Source organism: Eublepharis macularius, chromosome 11, assembly GCF_028583425.1.
Source record: "Eublepharis macularius isolate TG4126 chromosome 11, MPM_Emac_v1.0, whole genome shotgun sequence".
NCBI lineage: Eukaryota > Metazoa > Chordata > Lepidosauria > Squamata > Eublepharidae > Eublepharis > Eublepharis macularius.
This window is the reverse complement of record NC_072800.1, coordinates 59,471,562-59,495,000: the sequence shown is the minus strand read 5'-3', so window position 1 is coordinate 59,495,000 and position 23,439 is coordinate 59,471,562. Positions and strand designations below refer to the sequence as shown.

Sequence of the window (23,439 nt, the reverse complement as noted above, 5' to 3'; positions counted from 1 at the left end):
ACTGCAGGTAAGGCTGCTGACTGTCTTGCTGTTGGCTTGCTGTCCCTGCTTCCTGAGCTTTCTCCCTCTGGTCTGATCCCCTCCTAGTTGTCCTCACTCTCCCTGCCTGGGTTCCCAGCCTCCCAGCGGAGGGTGGGGCTAGCTGGCTTCCACCTGCCCTGTCTAGCCCTCTGAGGTTTGGGTGCTTCTTTACTTCCCTCTGTTGCTGGCAAGTTTGGGACCTGGTCTGTCGGGGCGGCAGAGTAGCTGCCTCCCGGCTGTCCCCCACCTGTTCCTCTAAGCAAGTCTGGGGGCTGAGCCTCAGACCCCGGACAAATAGATAATCCACTGGCTTGCCAATGGCTGTTTTTCAAATGATGGTTGCAGACAGGGCCCTCCAGCAACTCACACTTATGACGCAGAGGATTTGTACAATACTGGTAGGGATGGGGCTGAAAATAAAACCACCATTGCCATGCCTTATTTTTTTTAAAATAATTTATCCAAATTTAATACAAGAAATGATAAAACCGTACTGTACAAAACAAGAAAGGGATTAAAACTAAGCCATAAAAGACATGGCCACATTTGTATCATTCTATCTAGCCCTTGTCTTTCTATGCAAGCCCAGCTGGAATGAAATGGAATTGCACAATATGTAGAAGATTTTTACCCAGCTGTACCTTCAAATCAACTTACCTTGAGGCCAGGAGGCCCACGAACTGAAGGTCCAGGGCTACCAACTGCACCTTTGATTCCAGGTTCACCCTTGAAAGAGAAGAGAATCAGTTATTTTCACTAGTTTGTCAAGTACTTGTTTCTAATATATATTATTAGAAATTCATTCAGACATATTCATACGTATCAATTCTTTGTGGTCTCTCAGGAAAGTCATCAAATTTGTTGTTTGTTGATTAGTACATTTCACCCATACAGCTGTATGGAAATTCACAAAATGATCAAAATCTAGTGCCTCAAAAATGCTAAGTCACCTGTTTCAGTTTTCTGAACTATCTATACAATTGGACCACAATTGTTCTTTTAAGCTATAGCAGGCTTAAGTATAGTTAAATCTTAACAGATCTTCTAAAATTTTGTTTAATTTCGACCATTTTCATGTAACAAACTCAACATCTAGCATGCATCTTAGGTGACATACACATGTGGCAAGTGACTGTACCTCTCACATTTGTACAATTATTGTTTAGTATACATTTTTTATCTCTCACCCCCTCCCTCATTTTATCCTCACAACAGCCCAGGGAAGTAGGTAAGGCTGAGAGAGAGTGAGTGGCTCAAAGTCACCTGGCCAGCTTCATATCTGAGAGGAGATTTGATCCTGAATCTCCCTGGTCCTCCCTGTGACATCATTGGCTAGTTTCCCTGGAAAAAGCAGGTGCCTTTTCTTCCCTTGGAAACTCCTAAGCTGGCACCCTTCACCATGCATACTACTTGTTCCTCATTTGTTTTATTCACCTGTATAGATGATTAGAGATCGGCTTGGGAAGACTATGGGGATCAGACACATTATAGAAATGCGTCCATTAAACTACAAACAGACATATTCTTAAGTTATGGAACCCATGTAAGGGGGGGGGGAAGCAAAGCAGACAAAAATTGCATATACCTTTGGCCCTGGAGGACCTGCTATTCCTCTCACACCAGCAAATCCTTGCTCTCCTTTCTGTCCCATTTCACCCTGATCAAAACCAAAACAAAAGCAGGATCAGTGCAAAGTTGTTTCCAGACACATTTTACTTGGAGCATCTAAAATGAAAGCAAAAATACTCAGTGGAGCTCAACTGTCTAACTGATACTCCTCTCTGTGACTTATAGATACAACTGTAGAATGAAAGGCTTGGTCCGCTGGGCCTCAAGGGGTACTAACGACAACTGCCAAGCATTTGGCATCCTTTCCCACAAACACTTCCCGCCTCAGCCTTTGGCTAGCTGTTTTGTTGGTTCTCGCTGAGGATGATATGAATTCATTTGTGGCTTGTCATCCTACCTTGCGGTTGCTGGACAGTGACAAGTGTTTTCTGCCTGCCACTTTACAACAAACATGCCCACCCAGAGCTAGAGAATGGCAATGGCCTATTCGATTGTTTCAGGTCACAAGAAAGAAACTGTAACAACCAGCAACATGAGGGACAGAAGCAGCAAATCATAAGGAGAAAATGGCAGATTTAGACAAAAGGCAAATGAACAGAGCAGTCTACTCAAAGGTTTTCCTGATAAAAACTTTAAAATTGGAATATATATAAGCATTTCCTTGTGTTTTCAGTAAAAACACTGACTTAATTTTCAGTCTTAGACACCCTCTTCAATTCCCTGTATTTTTGTCTAGAATGTCTTTTCTCCACAGGTAAAACTTTTTTCTGTTTACTGCTCTTGACTACCTAATCACCCGATTATCTGACAAGTTCTTCTTCAGACAAAATTGTTATACTTAGCACTGAAATATAAACAAGCCAGTATTAGTGAAGACACATCATCTGTTTTTGAAAAGAGGCAATCATGCAGCTTGGTTGAGCAGGAATATTTAATTTAAATATTTAAACAAGCCCTCCCTCGTCCCAAACAGATAATATCAAAGCATACCTTTAGCCCCATTTCTCCTCTCCCAGGCATCCCTTCTGGGCCTCTTGGACCAGGAGATCCTCGTTCCCCCTAAAGTCAGTAAGACAATTGTCACGCTGTTCTATATTAGAAGACTCAGTAAGAATAAATGTGTAAAGAGGCTTCCCTGGGAATACATTGTCATTATGTAAACCCACAAAGGTGTGAGTAGTAGTAGAGATGAATGGAGGGTTACAGTGCAATCTTAAGTACCCTTACACCCTTCTAGGGTTGCCTAGTCAACTGGCAACCAGCAGGATGTTTGGGGGCAGTGCAGGGATATGGTGGAGAGCCACTGACTGCATCTCTAAGCCACTTCTGGAGAAAACTCAGGGCCAAACTACAAGTGACAAATGACACAGGTTGGACACTTGTCAGCTTCCCTCAAGTTTTGATGGGAAATGTAGGCAGCTTGGCGGAATGTTGGACAAGTGACAGTTGAAAAGTCCATTGGTCAGCAGTCGGAGAGCCAAGCTGCAAGACTAGGATGCCTACATTTCCCATCAAAACTTGAGGGAAGCTGACAAGTGTCAAACCTGTGTCATTCGTCACTTGTAGCTTGGCCCTCAGCCACAATATGGAATGGCTCTAAGGATCACTGGAAAATCTATGCTAAAACCATAGGGTATCCAGCAACTTCTAGAGCTATGCTACATCACTTACATGTTTTCCCCAGAAGTGAAGTATAGACACAGTCGACGTCACAGGTTCTTTGGGGGCAAGTGGGGCTTCCAGTGGGATGCCTCCTGCCATAGTGGGAGGACTCACAACAAACAAACAATTCCGGGAATATATATTCAATTATCAATTTTTTATATATATTTAGTGCATAAGTGCAAAGTGCAAAGTGTGGTTACATAAATATATACATTAATAAATATACAATAAATACAATAAAAATATCTGATATCTCTGTCTCAACATGCAATAAATACAATAAAAGTCAAAAATTGTATCCTGGTTGTTATGAAAAAGATTTTTGAAAATGATTTTTTGAAAGTCAATGTCCATAGGCTATATATGGTGAAGATATAGCAGCATACAAAATTTCCATATATAGAGTTCCGATGTGAGTGCTGGGAAGCTCCAGTCCAAACTGAAAATTATTCCAAAGGTGCCAACGGGATTATGCGTGCATATTTATACAATTCCCGTTTCGTATATAACATACTTCTTCATGGGCACAATTAAATATGGACGGCCCCCAATTCACTGGTAACTCAAATATTGCTGCTTATGCCATTCTAATTCAACTTCAGTACACAACACGCATGGATTAACAGACAGACAGAAATCATACATTTTGAGTGCAGATGAGACTTATGTTGCATGCCCTTGAATCACTACTATCACTGTATTGGGGTTGGTGTAGTGAAAGTAGCAGCAGTGTTACCCCAGTTTAAGAATATGAACATAGATGTCCAATATCACTCTGGATATATTAATTGGAAGTTGCCACATTTATCATCTTCCGAGTATGTACAGATATTTGTGTAGTCCTTTCATTACATTTAAGGCACAAATGTCATCTAAGAGAGGCAAATCCACATCTTTAAATGCAAGCCTGCTCTATTCATGTACAAACTACAAAGTAAAGAGGTGGAAGAATGTCTGGAGCTAAAAGGGTCACACAGGCAGGAGGAGTTGAACCCTTCTCTTGCCTGTGGCTTTTCCTCCTTGCCCCTCCACATGAAAGCTGGGGAGAAAGCTGGGCTCCTCCCCCACCTGCCTTCCTTTCTGGGCCGTTTCCACATGGCTTACCTTCCCTCAGAACAAACGCAATCTTCCGCGTTTTTTGCGTGATGTTCCGGGTCATTCCGAGGGAAGGTAAGCCATGTGGACACGGCCCTGGTTTTGTTTTCTATTTTTAAAAAAAATTGTCATTTTCATATCACTATATCAGCCTACTATACCCAAGCTGATTCTAGTACTAAGAAAATCAGGAATATGCTGAGTGGGTGGAAAAGCCCTCAGCAGCGATTTTTCTATCATTCCTTTTCTAAAACAAGAAGCCTTGTGTGTACTTTATTCTAAAAGCAGCCTCCCTCTTTCACTGGTACACAGGCAGCTCCTGCTAACATGGGTCACAAGAAGCAAGTTTACTGCTATCATGTAGTATTCAAACATTGCCATTGTTCAACAATGTGTTGGGGGGGGGGGCGGGGAATGACATGTAAAATAGCTCTCTGATGCTGCTATGATGGCATACTTGATTACTAGCCAGAGCCAGTTTGGTGTAGTGGTTATGAGCATGGGACTCTAATCTTTTTTTTTTTTTTAAGAATTTTTATTGGATTAGAAACATATAATAACAATTATAATCACATTCTTTAATTTTTTCTAATTCTAACCCCCTCCCTTTCCCCCCCCTTTTTATTGACTTCCAACAGTTTTCCAACCCCCTATCCACTTTCGCTCTACTCCTTCATATTTATTTTATTTGTTTATTATAATATACTTTCAGATTCTTCTAAGCACTATTTCCACTTCCTTTCACATATAAATTGTCATATAAATTGTCATATAAATAAAATCCTCTTAATCTATCTTCTTCATTAAAACTACTAATAATATTCATTTTGATAACCTGTGTTTTATCTTACTCCTTCTATTCTCTTCAATATGGGACAAACAATTTGCCCCCCTTTATACATCAATTCCAATACTTCTATACACATACTTATTATACACACTTATTATCATTTGCTTAGGCTTCTGTTCTATATGTTGTTCTTTATCTATACATATACCATAAGTCTAACAATTAGACCTATCTTTGAATTTACGTATGTATGTATATATTCACTCTATGTTATACGGTTATCTTTCCAAAAAATATAGATTAGTTAATTTCTATCCCATTAATTCTCATAGTATCAACGCTATTGCTACTTAATATAATACTTAAAAATCATATAAAGTTGCTTAGAATTTTTCCATTAACTCTCCACCCCCTCGGTATAGTCACTTCTCTCCTCCTGTGTACCTCAATAATTTTCAAACTGCCACAGTTCTCCTCCCACCTCCCATTTTTTCACCAAATATTGTTTCAGCTTTCCCCAGTCCGTGTTAAACTGCCCTGGATCAAGGTCTCTCAGTTTTCTTGTCATTTTGTCCATCTCCGCCATGTACAGCAATCTGTAAATCCAGTCCTCAGTAGTTGGCACTTCTTGTACTTTCCACTTCTGCGCATACAAAAGTCTGGCTGCTGCCGTCATATAGAATATCAATGTCCTATGTTGTGCTGGGATGTCTTCCATTCCCAAGTTCAGTAGCAGGAGTTCTGGGTTCTTGTTAACTTGAAATTGTAAAATCTCACTCATTACTCTTATTATTTCCCCCCAGTACTGCCTAGCTACCTCGCAAGTCCACCACATATGATACATTGATCCCTCATGTTTTTTACATTTCCAGCATTTATTAGACATATTCGAGTTCCCTAGCGCAATCTTCTTTGGCGTCAGATACCAACGGTAAATCATTTTGTAAATATTCTCTTTAATATTGGTACACGTCGTGATTTTCAATGTATGTTTCCACAAGTATTCCCACGCCTCCATTGTTATTTCTTTGTTAAAGTTTATAGCCCACTTCACCATTTGCACTTTAACTGTCTCATCTTCAGTATACCATTTTAACAACACTTTGTAGACCTTAGAAATTTCCTTTTGGTCTTCTTGTAAAATTACTTTCTCTAATTCTGAGTCTTCCATCCTTATCCCTCCCTTCGCACAGTCTGAGTAATAAAGATCTCTAACTTGTCTATATTGAAACCAGTCGTAGTTTGGAGACATCTCTTGTTGCGTTCTTATTCTTATTTTAAAGGATTCTATTTGAGTTATCTCCTTATACGTTAAACACTGTTGTTCATTATCGACCGTTCTTGGATCTATTACTTCATATGGAACCACCCAGGAGGGAATTCCTTCTTGTAGGTATTCTTTGTACTTCTTCCAAATTGTGAAGAGGCTTCTCCGAATATAGTGATGCAGGAACATAGAATCTGCTTTTACTTTATCATACCATAGGTATGCATGCCATCCAAATAATTTTTTGTATCCCTCTAAGGCCAGCAGTTTGCGATTTTTCAATGTGATCCAATCCTTCAACCATACCAGACAGATTGCATCATAATAAAGTCTCAAGTTGGGCAGTTGCATTCCCCCTCTTTCTTTTGCATCCTGTAACACTTTCATTTTCACTCGAGGCTTCCTGCCTGCCCACACAAACTCTGATATTTTCCTCTGCCATTTATCAAATTGCTTGGAGTCCCTAATGATTGGTATCGTCTGTAACAGAAACATAACTCTTGGTAACACGTTCATCTTGATTACTGCAATTCTTCCCAACCATGACAAGTTCAGCCTATTCCATTTGATCAAATCATGCTCTATTTGAGTCCATAATTTCTCATAGTTATTCTTAAATAGATCTATATTTTTTGCAGTCAATTCAATTCCCAAGTACTTCACCTTACTTGTTACCTCACAGTCTGTTATTTCCGTTAATTACTGTTGCTTTTGTTTAATCATATTCTTACATAAAATCTTTGATTTCTTTTTGTTTACATAGAAACCTGCCAAGTCTCCAAACTCTTTTATTTTTTCTATTACCTTAGGCATGTTTTCAATTGGATCTTCCACAATTAACATTATATCATCTGCAAACGCTCTGACCTTATAGGAAAAGTCTTTTATCTTTATACCACGGATTGCATTATCTTCTCTAATCTGCATCATCAAAATTTCAAGAACCAAAATAAACAACAATGGGGATAGCGGGCAACCTTGTCTTGTACCCTTTCCAATAATCAGTTTTTTAGTCAGCTCGTCATTCACCACAATTGCTGCACTCTGGTCTCTATAAATTTCTCTCACTGCTCTTATGAACCTTTCCCCCATTTGTAGCTGTTCCATGGTGGCAAACATAAAGTCCCAGTTCAAATTGTCAAATGCTTTTTCAGCGTCTACAAAAAAGAAACCAACCTCCTTATCACATCGCCTGTCATAGTATTCTATAGCGTTTATGACTGTCCTTAGGTTGTCTCTGATTTGTCTATTTGGTAAAAAGCCTGCTTGTTCTTCTCCAATAACTTCGGCTAGCCACCCCTTTATTCTCTCCGCCAAGATCTTTGCGAAAATCTTGTAGTCATTATTAAGTAAAGAGATAGGTCTGTAGTTTTTAACATTGGTCAAGTCCTGTCCTTCTTTGGGGATCAATGATATATTTGCTTCACTCCAGGTATCTGGGATCCTTTGGTCCCTCATAACACCATTGATCACCTCTTTTAAAAACGGTACCAGTTCATTGGCCATTGCCTTGTAAAACTTAGCTGTGAGTCCATCAGGCCCTGGCGCTTTTCCCAAGTTTGTTGACTGTATTGCCTTCCTTATCTCTTCTTCTGTTACTTCACTGTTTAGTTTAACTCTCCACTCCTCGGACATTACTGGCAGCTTCATTTTCTCCAGATATGCGGCTATCGCATCTTTATTCACTTCTTTCTTATCATACAATTTAGCGTAAAATTTATAAAAGGCTCTGCTAATAGCGACCTGTTCCAGGTGTACTTTATTGTCATCACATATTTTATTTATTATCTTTTTCTCCTTTCTTTTCTTCAATTGCCATGCCAAAAATTTCCCAGGTTTGTTCGCCCCTTCAAACGACTTTTGATTCAGTCTTTTCAGATTCCATTCCAATTCTTTATTATTCATGGCCGTCAACTGCTCCTGAAGGATTTTAATGTCCTGATATATTTTCTTTTTCCCTGGTCTTTTCTTCAACTGGATTTCTTTGGCTTTTATTTTTTCCATAATCTCCTGTCTCTTCTCCTCTTTTTTCCTTCGGAGTCTTCCATTTAAGTCCATTAATACACCTCTGATTACTGCCTTGTACGTGTCCCATACCTTGTTGGTTGGTACTTCTTGATTCATGTTGTACTGTATGAAGAATTTAGTCTCCCTTCTCAACATTTCCATATTTTCTCCCTCTTGCAACAAATCCTCATTTATTCTCCATCCTTTTCTCTTAGTTCTTTTTCCAAATTTCCACATAATTGGGTTATGATCTGAGCCTACCATAGGCATTATTTCTACTTCCTTAGTCCAAAGTACTAAGTCCTTTGAGGCCCAGATCATATCAATACGCGATAAGGTAGAGTGTCTTGCAGAGAAAAAGGTATACTGTCTGATTGTGGGATTCTGCGTTCTCCACACATCTTCCAACGCTTCCTGTTGCATTAATCCAAAAAAAGTCTTTGGTAATAATCCTCTTTTCTTTTGTGTAGTGGCTGATTTCTTGTCTTGTTCCAAATTCGTAACTCCATTGAAGTCTCCTGCAAGTATTATCTGATCATATGAAAGTTCATCTAGTTGCTTCTTTAAATCCTCAAAAAAGCACTCTTTAGCTCCATTAGGCGCATATATTCCAATCACCAACACTTTCTTTAAGTTCCAAATGCATTCCACTGCTATAAATCTGGCTTCCCCATCTCTAATTATCACCTTTGGTTGCAGCTCTTCTTTTATATATAGTACCACTCCCCTTTTTTTCTTTTTTGAGGCCGCTACAAAATCAATGCCCAATTTACTTACTTTAAGGTATTTTACATCCTGATTTCTAATATGAGTCTCTTGTAAGCAAACTATATCACATTTCTGTTTTAATAGCCAGTGGAAAATACTTTTTTGCTTATTAGGTGAGTTAAGTCCATTTACATTCCACGATAAAACTTTGCACTCCATATTCAAAGCCTTGTTGTTGGTAAGTCTTTTTCATTGTCCATCATGAACCTTTCCATTTCCAATTCAGATCTGATGCGCTTTCTTACCCCTCCAAATTCAAAAGATATCCCTTCCGGTAATTCCCATCTGTATCTTACTTTCATGTCTTTCAAAGTCTGGACTAACACTTTGTATTTTTTCCGGTCCAAGAGCACCGATCTGGGTAACTCCTTCATGATGATAATTGTCTTGCCATCAACTATCAATGGATCTTGAAATTGCTTAGTCACTATCATTTCCCTTACATTCCTTGTCGTAAATTGCACTATCACATCCCTTGGTACCTTTCTCTGGGTCGCAAATCTGGAATTTATTCGGTACACCACATCTAGGAAAGCCACAACCTCCTCCTCCTCCTTTTCCAGGTATTCAGCTAACACTTCAGTCACCTGTTCTTGTGCTGTCTTTCCTTCTACTTCCAACAAACCTCGAAACCTCAGCTGCTTTTCCATATATTTACTCTCCGCAACTGCCATTCTTCCCCTCATTACTCTCATGTCCGTTCGCTGCGTCTCTGTAAGGTTGTCCATCGCCTTCTCCACATCGTTAACTTTTTGCTGCGCTGCCTGCAGGTCGGTTTGTATCGTCTCCATTCCCTTTTTTACTTCTGCCAGCTCATTTTTAACTGTCTCTTTGACATCTTTGACTTCTTTCACCAACTCCAATTTTGTTTCTTTAAGCTCCTTTAGCATTTCACAAAATTTTTTGTCCAAGTTCTCTATGGCTGCTTGCCACTCTTTCTTCGACATCGTGGGGCTTGATTTACCTCGCTCCCACGAGTCTGCACGTTTTCTTAGCTCCGTGGCGTCCAAATTGGTAGTCCTTTTAATTAATTTAAAAGTCCCGGTCCTTTAAATGAACAAAAATCGCTTCAAAAATCCAAAATGTCGGGCATCTTTTCTCTATGGTTTCTCTGTACCCTTTTGTAATCCAAGATGTCCTACTTCCGCCCTTGCTGAAGCCAAAGCCCTTCCCTGTTCAAAAATGGCGATGCCCTTCTTCCTGTCTTCCAGTAAGGGCCGTCTCCTTCTGGCGACTCTATCACTATTACGTACTTCCTGTTTCCCGACTCTCCGCTGCAGCTCTCGCGATGGTAGAAGTTTTCCCACAGCCTGCTATCGATTCTCAACCACAGGTATGATAAACAAATGTCTCTTTTCTGAAATTACTTCTTTTTACTTAGTCCTTTTTGGAATCTATTTCTTGCCGGGTTTCCCCCTCCTTATAGTAAGTCTGTTGCAGTTTAAAAAGTCCTTTTAAAACTTCGTTACTTTTAACAATCCATCCCAATTCAGGAGATAGTGATCTTTACCTTTTCAAACGTCTTTCTGGGTTGTAATCACTGCTTCAATCTTAAGTTCTCTTTCCGTTTGTTTTCCCCCTGTTGAAGCTTGGGCACGAAGGTCTTATGCCAGCCGCACTGGCCCCGGGTCTGTCGCAGAGATCTATGCCGACCTGTCAAAGGGTGGGACCTCAAGGGTCGAGAGAGAATCCTTAGCGCAGAACCCCCCCTCGCCCGAGATCAACGCGCCCTGAGGTCTTTGAGCGTTCTTTGCCTGTTCTCCGCCTGAGAGCAGGTGGCCGGGGGCTATTTGTGCCCCTCCGGCCGCTGAAACGGCAGCCCGGTCAGCTCTGCACTTAGAGCTGCGTTAGACCTCCATGGATCCCAAACCGGAAGTCTCCGCATGGGACTCTAATCTTGAGAGCCGGGTTTGATTCCCCACTCCTCCACTTGAAGCCAGCTGGGTGACCTTGGGCGAGTCACAGTTCTCTGGAGCTCTCTCAGCCCCACCCACCTCACAGGGTGATAGTTGTGGGGTAATAATAGCATACTTTGTAAACCGCTCTGAGTGGGCATTAAGTTGTCCTGAAGGGCGGTATATAAATCAAATGTTATTATTATTACTATCCTGGCGTTAGATCCCAAAATCATGTTCTGCCACTATAAGACATTTTTGCCAGCAGAGTAGAACTTTTCCATCTCCTTTCTTATTCTGCAGCCCACTGAGCTCCCTAAAATACTGCTCCTAAGGGATAGCACAGGGGTCCCTTTGAAAGGAAAATATGCCCCTCTTCCTCTGGTGGGAAAAGGACCTTTAGATCCAGCTCTGTATTTTTAAAGTTAAAGTAGCCTGGTAATGCAGCTGAGAAACAACAGATGACACAATAAATCTTAGCCTGTCTGATGCTGAAAAATCAGTCGTCGTTGTGCTATGACTGCTCCCAGTTGGCCATGTGGATTGCAGTGCACACTGCAGACTGAAGCTGAGCCTTTTGTTTAGAACAAATACAGATATAACAAACACAACTGTATTACCTTTTTCCCCAGTTCTCCAGTTAATCCTGGTTTCCCATTTTCTCCTGGAAATCCTGGTATTCCTGGATCTCCCTTTGAAAGAAATGTGGAACAAGGTTATTTTTAATCTGGTGCATAAAATGTTGCTTATTAAGTTCAGGATGAGAAGTGGTTGTTTTGTGTACTTGGGAAAATACTTGTACCCCACCTTAACATACTTTGATCTTTTAAAAAACCGGGGGGGGGGGGGGATCTAATGTTTTACTGGTTACAGCTTCTAGGTATTTTGCCAAGAAATGATGCTACTTGAACATGTGTCTCCATTTGCAAATAAGAGAAAGCAAAAAAAAATTCATACTCTAATATCTGGACCAGAGTACAAAAAGTAACACCAAGAAGCAACCCAAAAACGAAAAAGAAGAGAGCCAGTGTGCAGTACTGGTTACTTTGTCACACTATTATATGAGAGGCCCAGGTTCGATTCTGCTATGGAGCCTTGGTGGGTGACTGTGGGCCAGTCACACACTCTCAGCCTAAGGTATAAATAAAGTAAAATAATAAACCAGTGTACAGTACAGTTAGATGACCAGACAAGAAGACTATCTCTTAGCAGTTCCAACTGCATTTCCTGGGCAAGAATTAAATTGTAGATATAAGCATGTAAAACAGGGCAGGCTTACTTTAGATCCAGGTAGTCCAATTCCTGGTGGCCCCATGTCTCCTTTTTGTCCAGGTGCACCATCTTGTCCCTTGAAAGAACATGCATTTTTATTTGTAGGACTAGTAACTAATAGTTCTTCTTCTACTTTTTTATTATTTATTTAATTATTTATTACTTCGATTTATAAACTGCCCATCCTCAGGGGCTCGGGGCGGTGAACATCAGTTAAAATCAATAGAAACAAAAGAACAATAATTCTAAAATCAACATACAATAAACAATAATAAAATAAATTAACCAAATACATTAAGGTACATTGGTGGGGAGAACCCATATGCTTTTCATATAATAATCCTATTCTGTAGTAGAAGGTTGTCAGCTTCTGGACAGTGTGAACAACTTCATGTGAGTCTATAATTTTTTTCAAGTGGTATTAATATAACACTCCTGTTTAGGGTTGTCAAATCACAGATGGGAGATACCATGCCCCAGCTCCCATTTGCCACCGTGCTCAAAGTAGCAGTGAGAAAAAATTAACAAAAAATGCCTGTTGGCCTGACAGTGTGATGTCACTTCCAGGGGAAACCCAGAAGTGACATCAGTCCTCTCTAAGAATCTCTGAAACCTCGGTGATTTTCCCAAGAAGTGACATCCTGACATCACTAATGGTGGCCTTCCCCCTGCCTCCCCCATCTCCCACTGTCTGCCATGCCTGGCAGCCCTACTGCTCTGGGATGCAGCATTCTTTCTTTAATTTTCCTGATAGCAACTGTTGTATCTATTATGTCCTCACCGGACATTTTAAAAATGACTCAGTTTTATTTTGTTCCCAGTTCTCACATCTTCTGTCTCTCCCACTTATCCCCATTTTTGCTCTTTTATTCTCTGGGCTGTGAAGAAAATCTCAGGCACATTGCTAGAAATTTTGCAGTAGAATGAGAGGCTTGTTGGAATATAGAATGTTAAGTACACAGGAAGTTGTCAGCTCCTACAGGAGGAAGCAGTGGAACAAAATGGGATAGAATATGATCTGTGCATTTTTTTCATACATCTCCATAAAGATAAGAGGTGGAAAGGCTGATTTTTAATAATGAACAAAAAAATAAAAGCTGAACAGTCACAGAGACATCAGAGGGCTACCATCTTCCAGGCAGGAGCTGGAGTTCTCCCACAATTACAATGAATCTCCAGACTACAGAGATCAGTTCCCTTGGAGGAAATGGCTGCTTCAAATGGTGAATTCTAAGCTTCCTCCCATCCTTAAATTCCACTCTGCCTAGGAATGTCTCCAGGAATGTCCTAAACTGCAGTTGGCAACCCTAAGGGATCTTGGAATATTAGAAGCCTGGCATTTTGGATACGCTTACCAGTTGTCCGCCAGCAGCGGGCAAACTCCCGGGGACTTGCTGGGTGGTAAACCCCCCAGTGATTGCTTGCCACTGCAGGCAATCCAGGAAAATGAGCACCGGGAGTGCTCCAGGGAGGAGGGCAAGAATATCACTTCTTGATGTCATCATGCTGGCCGTAGGTGTGCTTCTGCACTTCGTTGGGGCCAATTTTGGATCCAAACAGGCCCACACTTAGCCCTGCATGAATTGTAGGAGCATGCCCATGGCCAGTATGATGATGTCACTTCCTGGAAGTGATGTCATCATACCTCTCTAGGAGGAGGCCTCATAAGTAACCTCCCACTGGGAGGGGATAGGGACCAGAGAACCCTAGTTCTAGAAGGATTAAGTCTATAGTAACATCAGCTAAAACCCTAGAAACTTTCCTCTCAGAATGGACCCCTAAAGTAACTTTCAAATGGGCTTTTGGCATCCTTTATCATTTTCTAACGTGGAAAAACTCCTCATAAAAGGGAAATCCAAGTTGAACATGCTTTCGTTTGTTCCAAATGGCCTTCAACCTACAACACAAAAGTGGGAGTGCCATTCCCTTGCCCAGGGTGGGAAACCCCTGCTCCCAACCCTTCCCTGATCCCCCACTTACTTGGCTGGTGGTGTGGTGCACTCCCCGGGGCACCCCCTCTGGGTGGCACAGCACGCCCCCAGACCCACAGCAGCCCAATTCCAGTCAAAATGCACCCCACAGCAGGCCTGTTTGGGGCCGAATCATGCCCTGCAGCAGGCCTTGGTGAGCGCAGGAGCCCTCCCAGCCATCCTTTGACCTGCACGATGACATCACTTCCTGGAAGTGACATCATTGTGCAAAGCCAGGAGCACACACGTGCAAACCCAAGGCCCAGGGCAGCAGTGAGGTAGGAGCCAGGCTCCCAATCTCTCGCTGGGGGAGTCAAGGGACCTGGCAACCCTATCCAAAAGCCATCAAAGGCAACATAATCCCATGTTCTCTTGCCCAAAGGAAATCAAACATGGTAGCACTGGTCCCACAATTTCTCACCATTCAGGGAAGCATGGAGCACGTTACAATCTTTTATAGAGCAAGACTTCATGAGCTGTGCTTATTAAATGTCTCATTATATTGAGTGCATCAGCTTACATTGTGCAATCCACTTTGAGTCTCAGTGAGAAAGGCAGACTATAAATATAGCAAATAAATAAATAAAATTTAGGAGCTGCTAATTCTTACAGAATTTACAACATTTAGCCAAACTACAATAATTCGAAAGAGTTTTTTCCCCCAAGCCTGAGCAATAACATATTTGAGGGCCTTTCCAGATGTTTATTTGTTATCTGATATATGTGCAGTGTCAGTGCAATGTGCCGGGAGATCTAGGGCACAGCTTCAGCTGAGGTAAAACTTCTGTTTCTGTGCAATCCCACTTTATTTGAATATATTTAATTGCTGGGAAAATTCAACTATCCCACCACTCATAACTCTAATGGGATTTCTATGTATGAATTTTATAGGCATCCTTGAGACTTAAGCAGTGACATGACTGATGGTGAGTGATATAAGCTCCTCCCCCTAATCACTGTGGTTTTGTAAACATTTCCTCAGTTGAGAAAATATTATTTGATAAATGTACATTCTCTTGTTTTAGATCCAGGGAGTATTGCTGGTTGGTCCCACTGCCATTGTGGGTGGGTAGGTGGTAGTGGAACAATTAGGAAATTCCTGGAGATTTGGGGATGAAGCCTAGGAAGGGGAGAGTCTGAGCAGGAAGGACTTCAGAAAAGTATAATTCCACCCTCCAAAGCAGTCATTTTCTCTAGGGGAACTGAATGCTGTAGTCCAGAGATCAGTTGTAATTCTAGGAGATATCCAGGCACCAACTGGAAGTTGGCAACCCTAGAAACAATTGCATCACACCTCCCTGTAGCTAAGGCATCTCCCCTATATTCTGAATCCCTCCTTCCATTTAAAAAAAGGAGAAATGTCCTTATATAAGAGTGTAGCATATCAGGAACAAAGGTTCTAGCTCAACCATTTGCTGGGCTATGTTGGTTTTCTGTTCACATGGATTGATATAAGTGTGTAGTGGGTAGAGTGTTGGACTAGCATTTGGGAGACCCAGGGTCAGATCCCCATTCTGCTATGAAAATTGGCTGGGTGATCTTGAACCAGTCACACACTCTCAGGCTAACCTACCTCATAGGGTTGTTGTGAAATGATTAAATGGAGAATTGGAGAATGTTGTAAGCCACTTGGGGTCCACAGGGGGAAGAAAAGTGGGATATAAATGGAGGGAATAAATAAATAAATAAATAAATAAATAAATAAATAAATAAATAAATAAATAAATAAATAAATAAATAGTGATTTCCATCATCACCATGCCCATCCATGATGTGGTACACTCCATTCTGCTTCCTCGGCATTTGAACTGTATGTGTAGACCATGCTCAGATATTGTGAAATTAGTCACTTACTGTTATTATGTCACGGATACAAAAGAGTTAAGACATGTTTTGTTTGTTTGTTTGTAAAAGCACTAACAGTTATCAAGCAACCCTCTATAATGCAGAACTTTACACTAGGAAAAACCAAAATGGTCTAGAAACTTCCATTAGTACAAAAGGCAGCTAGCAGAAACAACAACAACAACAACAACAACAACAACAACAACAACATTCAATTTATATACCACCCTTCAGGACAACTTAATGCCCACTCAGAGCGGTTTACAAAGTATGTTGTTATTATCCCCACAACAAACACCCTGTGAAGTGGGTGGGGCTGAGAGAGCTCTGGAAGAGCTGTTACTGATCCAAGGTCACCCAGTTGGCTTCAAGTGGAGAAGTGAGGAATCAAATCTGGCTCTCCAGATTAGAATCCTGCGCTCTTAACCACTACACCAAACTGGATCTCCATTCTTAGCTTAATTCACTTATTTTTAAAACTCCAAATAGCCTTGGACCAGAATACCTCAGTGACTAACTACTCCCATATGAACCTGTCCAACAGTTACAATCTGTCTTGGAGGCATTGCTCCATGTGCCCAGGTCTCCCTACCCTCAGAAGTGAGATGGGTGTCCTAAAAGGACATTGTAACATCTCAATTGCAACATCTCACTTATGGAAAGCCTTTCTTGCAACTCTTCACCTGGCACCAAGCTGACAATACCAGATAAATACCTTTTTATTGGTCCATGATTATCCAGATTAAACATATTTTTTTATCCTCTATTGCTTCAGTGTCTTTGTTGCTAATTATTTAGAAAAATTATCCACAGTTTGTCTCTTCAGTTTATTTTTAGTTTGTTGATTATTTGTACTGAATTTGATTTAGTGAATGTAAGCTGCCCTGGAAATTTTTAAAATTAAGAGTGCGGTACATATGTAGCTTAGATCCCTGTGACATTAAACCTAGAAAACTGTGATGCCCAAACACTTGGGAAAATGCTAGTTTGACACATTCTGTAAACACCAGAATAGTGAAAAGTGCAGCTCCTCTGTTCCCGTTATTACCCTTTCCAAAACCCAGCCCAATATATGGACCCCTGCTTTGTTGTTAACGGGCAGGAAACCAGAAAGGAACCTTCCTTTTGTAGACAAGGATGGAACGTGGTGCAAAAAGAAAATCCGTGTGTCTTTCCCATTGTTTTCATTAAGTAATATTTTTAATAAATGTTTTTTTATCATTGAGCAGAAAAACTGTCTTATGAGAGAACAAGCGAGACTGCTTAAATTACCTGTGAGACGGGTCTTTTTCTCACAGATACACTATATTTAATTGGTGTCTAATATTTTTGTCAAGTCTTCCTCCTAAGGATCAGGGCCCTACCCTTTCTTTTTTCTGGACATGGAAGATATCCATTCCTGAAGCAGTTTTATCTCAAGCAAAAAACACCCAGGCTCCCTGACATATATCTTTTCTATACACTTCTATAGAGTTAGATGTGACACTATGGAAACCTCTGCTATACTTCAGGGACAGAAACAATTAATAAAACACAGAACTCCCTTGCTGTCCTGCAAATTGCTTAGACATAGATCCCTAGATCCTAAATATAAATTTATTATTATGGTTACATTGTACATATATTAACTTTAAATAATACCTTTGGCCCAGGCAGGCCCATGCCTCGTGACCCTTTTATCCCAGGTACACCTTTTGGACCTTGAATTCCCTGAAGAGAGAAAAAAAAAGATGTTAATTATTATTCCTTTTCCTCAGAGTCAAATCAGATGTGACAGAGTGATCCATGTGAATTGATGAGGAAAGGGAGGGGTCTATTTTTTATCCAAAAATGAGTGCGAAAATGAGGGGAGTAAAGCTTGTCCCTTTCCCATTTTATCTCACAGTACTCCATTGTTTGAAGCATATTTTGTTCAGTCCATTTTAACATAACAGAATACGAGGTAAGATGGGGCAGGAGACAGAGTTTAGTTCCCCTTTTCCAATTTCTCTTTAAAAGGAGAATTTACCCAACTTTCTCTGTGACTGGGGGTACACACTGCCCCTCTTCAACTGCATCGGGTTTGGCATAAATGCTACAGAAAAGCGAGTCCAAAAAAGGCACCTGGGAGAAACATTAGTGATAAAAATGAAAAATACAGTTCACAAGTTTGTGCTGTATTGTGAATCCCAATAATTCTCCCTCTCTAAATAATAATTTTAGATTAATATTTAGAGAAGGAGAATGATTATGATTACTCTAGTGTATACCTCCGGTTGTTTCTTTGCAAGTCTCCAGCAGTTGTGATCCGGAGGCAGCCCCTTGTTGGTGTTTGCGTGTTGTGAATCCCAGCGTGTGTTAAAATTAATAATTTAGCTCAATCTTTTTAAAAATCTTATTTTTTTCTTTAAAGGTACTTCAAAGTGCCTGCCACTTCTTTTTCCCTATATATGTATTTTAAAATAATAGGTGAATGCATTCTAAACAATTATGATCACCAAAAGATCTGTCCATACATCTTTTCTGTAATTAAGATGCATTTTGGCTTTCTAGAACTGCATATGGATGTGCTGAAATTAAACTTCCAGATCTTTGGGATTATCAACAGCAAATAAAAGAAAACAATCTGTATTTGAAAGGAGTGCAGATGTGTATCATTATACTGAGCCAAAACTATCTTTTTTAAACAATACGAAATACAAACCAAGAAAACTAGAATTTTTAAAAACTAATATAATCTGTTATGGATTTAAAAGGTAGTCACTTTCTTATGTTCAACTTTATTCTCTATGTAAGGGAAATAAATGGACCTTATATGCCTTCCCTAAGGCCAAACTGGAATATATCTGTAGAACTCTTCTTGACATATGCTTCAGATTAGAAAAAGAGCTGTTATCATGGGGCAAAACTAGAATTCAAATCTAGGCAAAGAACAATACATTCATTATGACTGAATAACCATTCAGAAGGCAACAGATAATTGTTGACGCTGGGTATTTAAATGCTTTTAGTGAAATTCTCTGTAGAAGTGGCGTTTTCTGCAGATGAGTATCTTGTTCTGCAACCTGAATGTCTAACACTGTCTTTCTAAACAGAATTACACCCTCCACTGAAGTTAGGGGACTTATAAGGGTGCTGAGGACAACACGATAAGTTATCTACTATGCAAGCTACTACATTCCCCACTCCCAGCCCCAGAGAAATATCTTATAATATTGGCTGCAGTGTGCTTTGAATCCAACAGTGAAAGGTCAGTTCATCTGGCTGCCTTTTGAAGAATGATACTGAGTTAACTGCATCCAGATTGTCAGTCCCAAAGCATTTGGATTTTAATAAGATGTGGCTGGCTTCAGTCCAAATATTGAATTATGAATCATGCAGCAAATATGCATGAAGTAAAAAATGAGCACAGACTTAAATTAGCCAAACATGGAAGTGCATCGGGACTGGACAGTTCCAAAAAGGCTCAATAAATTTAGTTGTTTATAATTGTGCATATTGTACAATGTTGTTGTCCTCAGCAGAACTAGTAGGGTCACAATGTATGCACTTATTTATTCATAAACCACCCAAAGGCACAACATGCCCAAATTTAGTATTGAACGGGTCCCAACATAATATGTTTTGTCATGCCCCAATGTCTATTTACCTGAACTCCTTGGACGCCAGTTCCAGCTGGTCCCATTGGGCCCTGTGGTCCATCCATTCCTCGCTCACCCTGCATGCAAAATGCTCTTTTCAGTAAAATATTGGGAGTTTTAATGAAAGTTTAAATAATCATCACCATACTATTTTTAAAACCAAAATGCCTTTCCCATATTCCTCAGTACATATTAGCTCATCAGCTATTAAAAAGAAAACTCTCCTAGAGGGAAAAAGATTGTGCAATTCAGAATTTTTTTTTGAAAATGATGGGACTGAGTCAGGATGCAGAGAAATGACATTTATGTTTGTTCATAACAATGAGTTGGATCCATGTCACCTAATTCTTGTTCTGATCTAGATGACATAGGCTAGCCTGATCTCATCAGATCTCTGAAGCTAAGCAGGATTGGCTCTGGTTAGCCCATTTTCACCTAGGATGTCCAGAGTCTGTATACTGGGGCAGGAAATGGCAAACCGGATCTGTTTGTTTCTTGCGTTGAAACCCTGAGGGGGTTGCCATAAGTTAGATCCAACACAACACATCTAGGTTATCCCAATTCTCCCGCATTCCTTAATCCAAGTGTCTTCTCAGTTCCTTAAGGCATTGTCCACGTGGTGATTTCCATGTTGCTGCTTCAGCACTACAGCAATCAGAATACAGAAACTGTTGTATATGTTGTACCTTATCACCTTTGATGAACTGGCCTGGTGCCCCAACCGGTCCTGCTGGTCCTTCAGAACCTTTTTCACCCTGGAAATATTGGGAATCAAAATTGAGTTAAGGCAATGTATTTATATGGGGAGCTTAGTTTCAGTTATTAAAATGGAGCAGAATTTGAACCTTTCTCCTTTTCTAGCATGGCCCCGATAGAACTGAAGACTCCACAACCATTGCATTTATGGAGACAGTGATCTTCATTGTATCTTGCTTTACCCTAAAACATTGCCAACCAGCCATCAAAGCTTTATAGAAGTTTTGGCTTTTTCCTATCTGGCCACAAATAACTAACACAGGCTAGTAAAGATTTCTACTAACTTTTGGGCTACTAATTTTTATGGATTTTCAAGCTCGCCTTTGGGTTGCCAGCTTCTTTACTAGCCCTTTAGCTTTCCTTTTAGTAGCAACCTCTTCCATATAAATTCAGCAGAAGCAGTAACATTTCCATGGAAGACATCTACCTGAGATGGTGAGAGCTGTTGACAGAGCAGAAATACTGCTATACTGACCTTGATAGATCAATGGTCTGATTCAGTATAAGGCAGTTTTATGTGTTCATGTGACTGTGACATAAGTTTACATCTTTACCATCTAAGGGCCATACTAGACATGACATATTTAATTTTGGGTCCAGGTTCCTCAGAAGAAAGGCAGCAGGGTATAGACTTATCTTGTCAGATCTTGGAAGCTAAGCAGGGTCAGTACTTGGATGGGTAGCCACCAAGGGAAACTCTGTAAAGGAAGGCAATGGCAAACCACCTGTTTCTTCTCACTTGCCTTGAAAGTCCCTAGCCGGTGTCACCATAAGTCAGTTGTGACTTGACGGCACATAGGCATGCATGCCAGGCTCCTCCATAAGTCAATTGTGACTTGACGGCACATAGCATGCATGCCAGGCTCCTCAAAGTGCACATACAGGCCCTCAGCAGGAGAAATAATGCCTCCCAGGACTGTTTCAAGGTAGGAAAATAGTCTGGGTGGAGTTCTTTCTGTTCCCATGCCATGTTTCCAATCTGAATCAGGCTTTTGTGGAGCTTGGGAAATTAGTTCCCAGCAGTGTGGTCCAACTTCAGGGAATGAGAATCAGGTTGATGGAACCCTGACCCAACTCATTTAAAAATGTCACATCTACTTTGAACCTAAGAGAACAGGAATGACAAGTTAGAAAAGCTAAAAAAAAAAAAAAACCCAACGCAATATGCTAGAGGATGGCTCTAATCTTTAAGAATTTCGTTTCAACCTAGCATGGTAAAAGATGCAGTCAAATATTAAGTGTACTGTATATCTGAGGAGAACAATTATTTTTCAGAAGTAGAAAAACAAGTAAACTATCTCAGGCAGCAGGAGGTTGTGAATCTTCTGGCACACGACTACTAGGGCAGGATGTATATGGGAACAGGACATAAGACTAACTTTAATTCTCATAATTAATCATTATTGCTATCTGTAATTCATGTTTGTTACTCAGTAGGTAATATAGGACTTGCTAACATGGAACTGAAAATGGTTTTGTCCTTTAGCGTTAAGGCCAAGTCAAATGAAGATTCTGATAAAGCAGGTCTAAAATATGAGCATAGCTAGAGCTACTTAAGACAGACATACTGCTGGAGGTGGTTACAGAAGAAAATCCACCACTCAGAGGGTGAATTACATCCTGTAAATGCTGTACAGCGCTGTACAAACCTTATTTCTTAAAGTTAAAAGTTGCTGGTTTTCCTTTCTTTTGTATATCTTGGAATAATTATACACAAAATACTTCATAACAACGGTAGGGTGAACAGTTACCCTTTTAAAATAATTTTGAAGGAAGAGATTTGTGTCTTTTTTGCACATGTATTTAATGCAATGAACCCAAGGCTAGCATACCATAAGTTTTGACTGGAGATGAGAGTGGTGCAGATGTAGACTTTATCTTGGATTCCATGGAGAATTTCCATGAATAGAAGGGTCCTGCAGACCTTCATCTGAACCCAATGCTATTTCTGCAGGTGCCCTGTTCCCCAGATGAAACCTTTCAGGGGACATTTTGGACTGCAGTGGGATGGGAAAGATGGGAAAGTTATACTCTGTGGACATAAATCACCTCCCTCCTGTGGGATCCAACACTATAGTTGTCTCAAAAGGAAAGGCATCAGAGCATATGAGGAAATGAGTGAGCATGAGAGCTCAATTCTTACTCCATCATTCCAAACCATGGTTAGCAACACATATGAACTAAAGAAATGTATTGAACAAGTGAGTTGACTAGAGATATGGGAGGGCCTTAATGAATCAAATGTACATTTAGAAATTTAAAGAGTTTAAAAATGGCAATAGATTTCATGATGACTGGAAGTCCCCTATATGTTTTGTTAAAATTTTTACCTTCTGTCCTGGAAGTCCTTCTCCTGGTTGACCCCTTTCACCTTGCACACCCTGAGGACCACGGGGGCCCTGAATTTGGAACAGAAAAGTATGGTTAAAGATTGAGATCCAAGGCACTATGGTTCATACAGGGACCACTCCAAACAAGGAAGAGTTGCTCCTATTCTCTCCAGCATCATGGAACACTCTACATGTGCAGTCACCTGTGTGCATTGCATATCCTAACACTGAAGAGAAAGGTGGACAGCTCCTGCTTACACACCATAAGCTTTGACTGGAGATGAGACTATATGTACCCCAAGACTGGTTACACTGCACTTAATATATATAAGGGAATCCCACTTTTATATTTATAAGATGAAATTAATGAAGGTCATCCACAAAATAATCAGTTCTTTAAAGCAGATGAGAAGAACTGTGTGGTAATCAGCTCCAAAGTTCTGCCTATCCTCCAGGGCTCTGAACCAATCCTGGGGATTCTGCCCTCATGTAAACACCAGAGACTGGCTAACCAATCAGAGCCCCTAGTACTCCATTGGCTATGAGGAAGTGAGCCATCTCAGTATAAA

General features: G+C 40.4%; 1 protein-coding gene across 1 annotated transcript in view; it reads right to left on the bottom strand.

The window, feature by feature from the left end:
* COL28A1 (collagen type XXVIII alpha 1 chain) overlaps nt 1-23,439 on the bottom strand; it is a 100,911-nt gene that overhangs the window by 31,819 nt on the left and 45,653 nt on the right. Inside the window, exons 14-22 of the mRNA XM_054991253.1 lie at nt 22,871-22,939; nt 20,471-20,539; nt 19,793-19,861; nt 17,806-17,874; nt 12,357-12,425; nt 11,698-11,769; nt 2,581-2,649; nt 1,607-1,678; nt 679-747 (exon numbers count right to left, since the gene is read on the bottom strand). Coding sequence (XP_054847228.1) covers nt 679-747; nt 1,607-1,678; nt 2,581-2,649; nt 11,698-11,769; nt 12,357-12,425; nt 17,806-17,874; nt 19,793-19,861; nt 20,471-20,539; nt 22,871-22,939 — 627 coding nt within the window. The remainder of the gene's footprint in view (nt 1-678; nt 748-1,606; nt 1,679-2,580; nt 2,650-11,697; nt 11,770-12,356; nt 12,426-17,805; nt 17,875-19,792; nt 19,862-20,470; nt 20,540-22,870; nt 22,940-23,439) is intronic.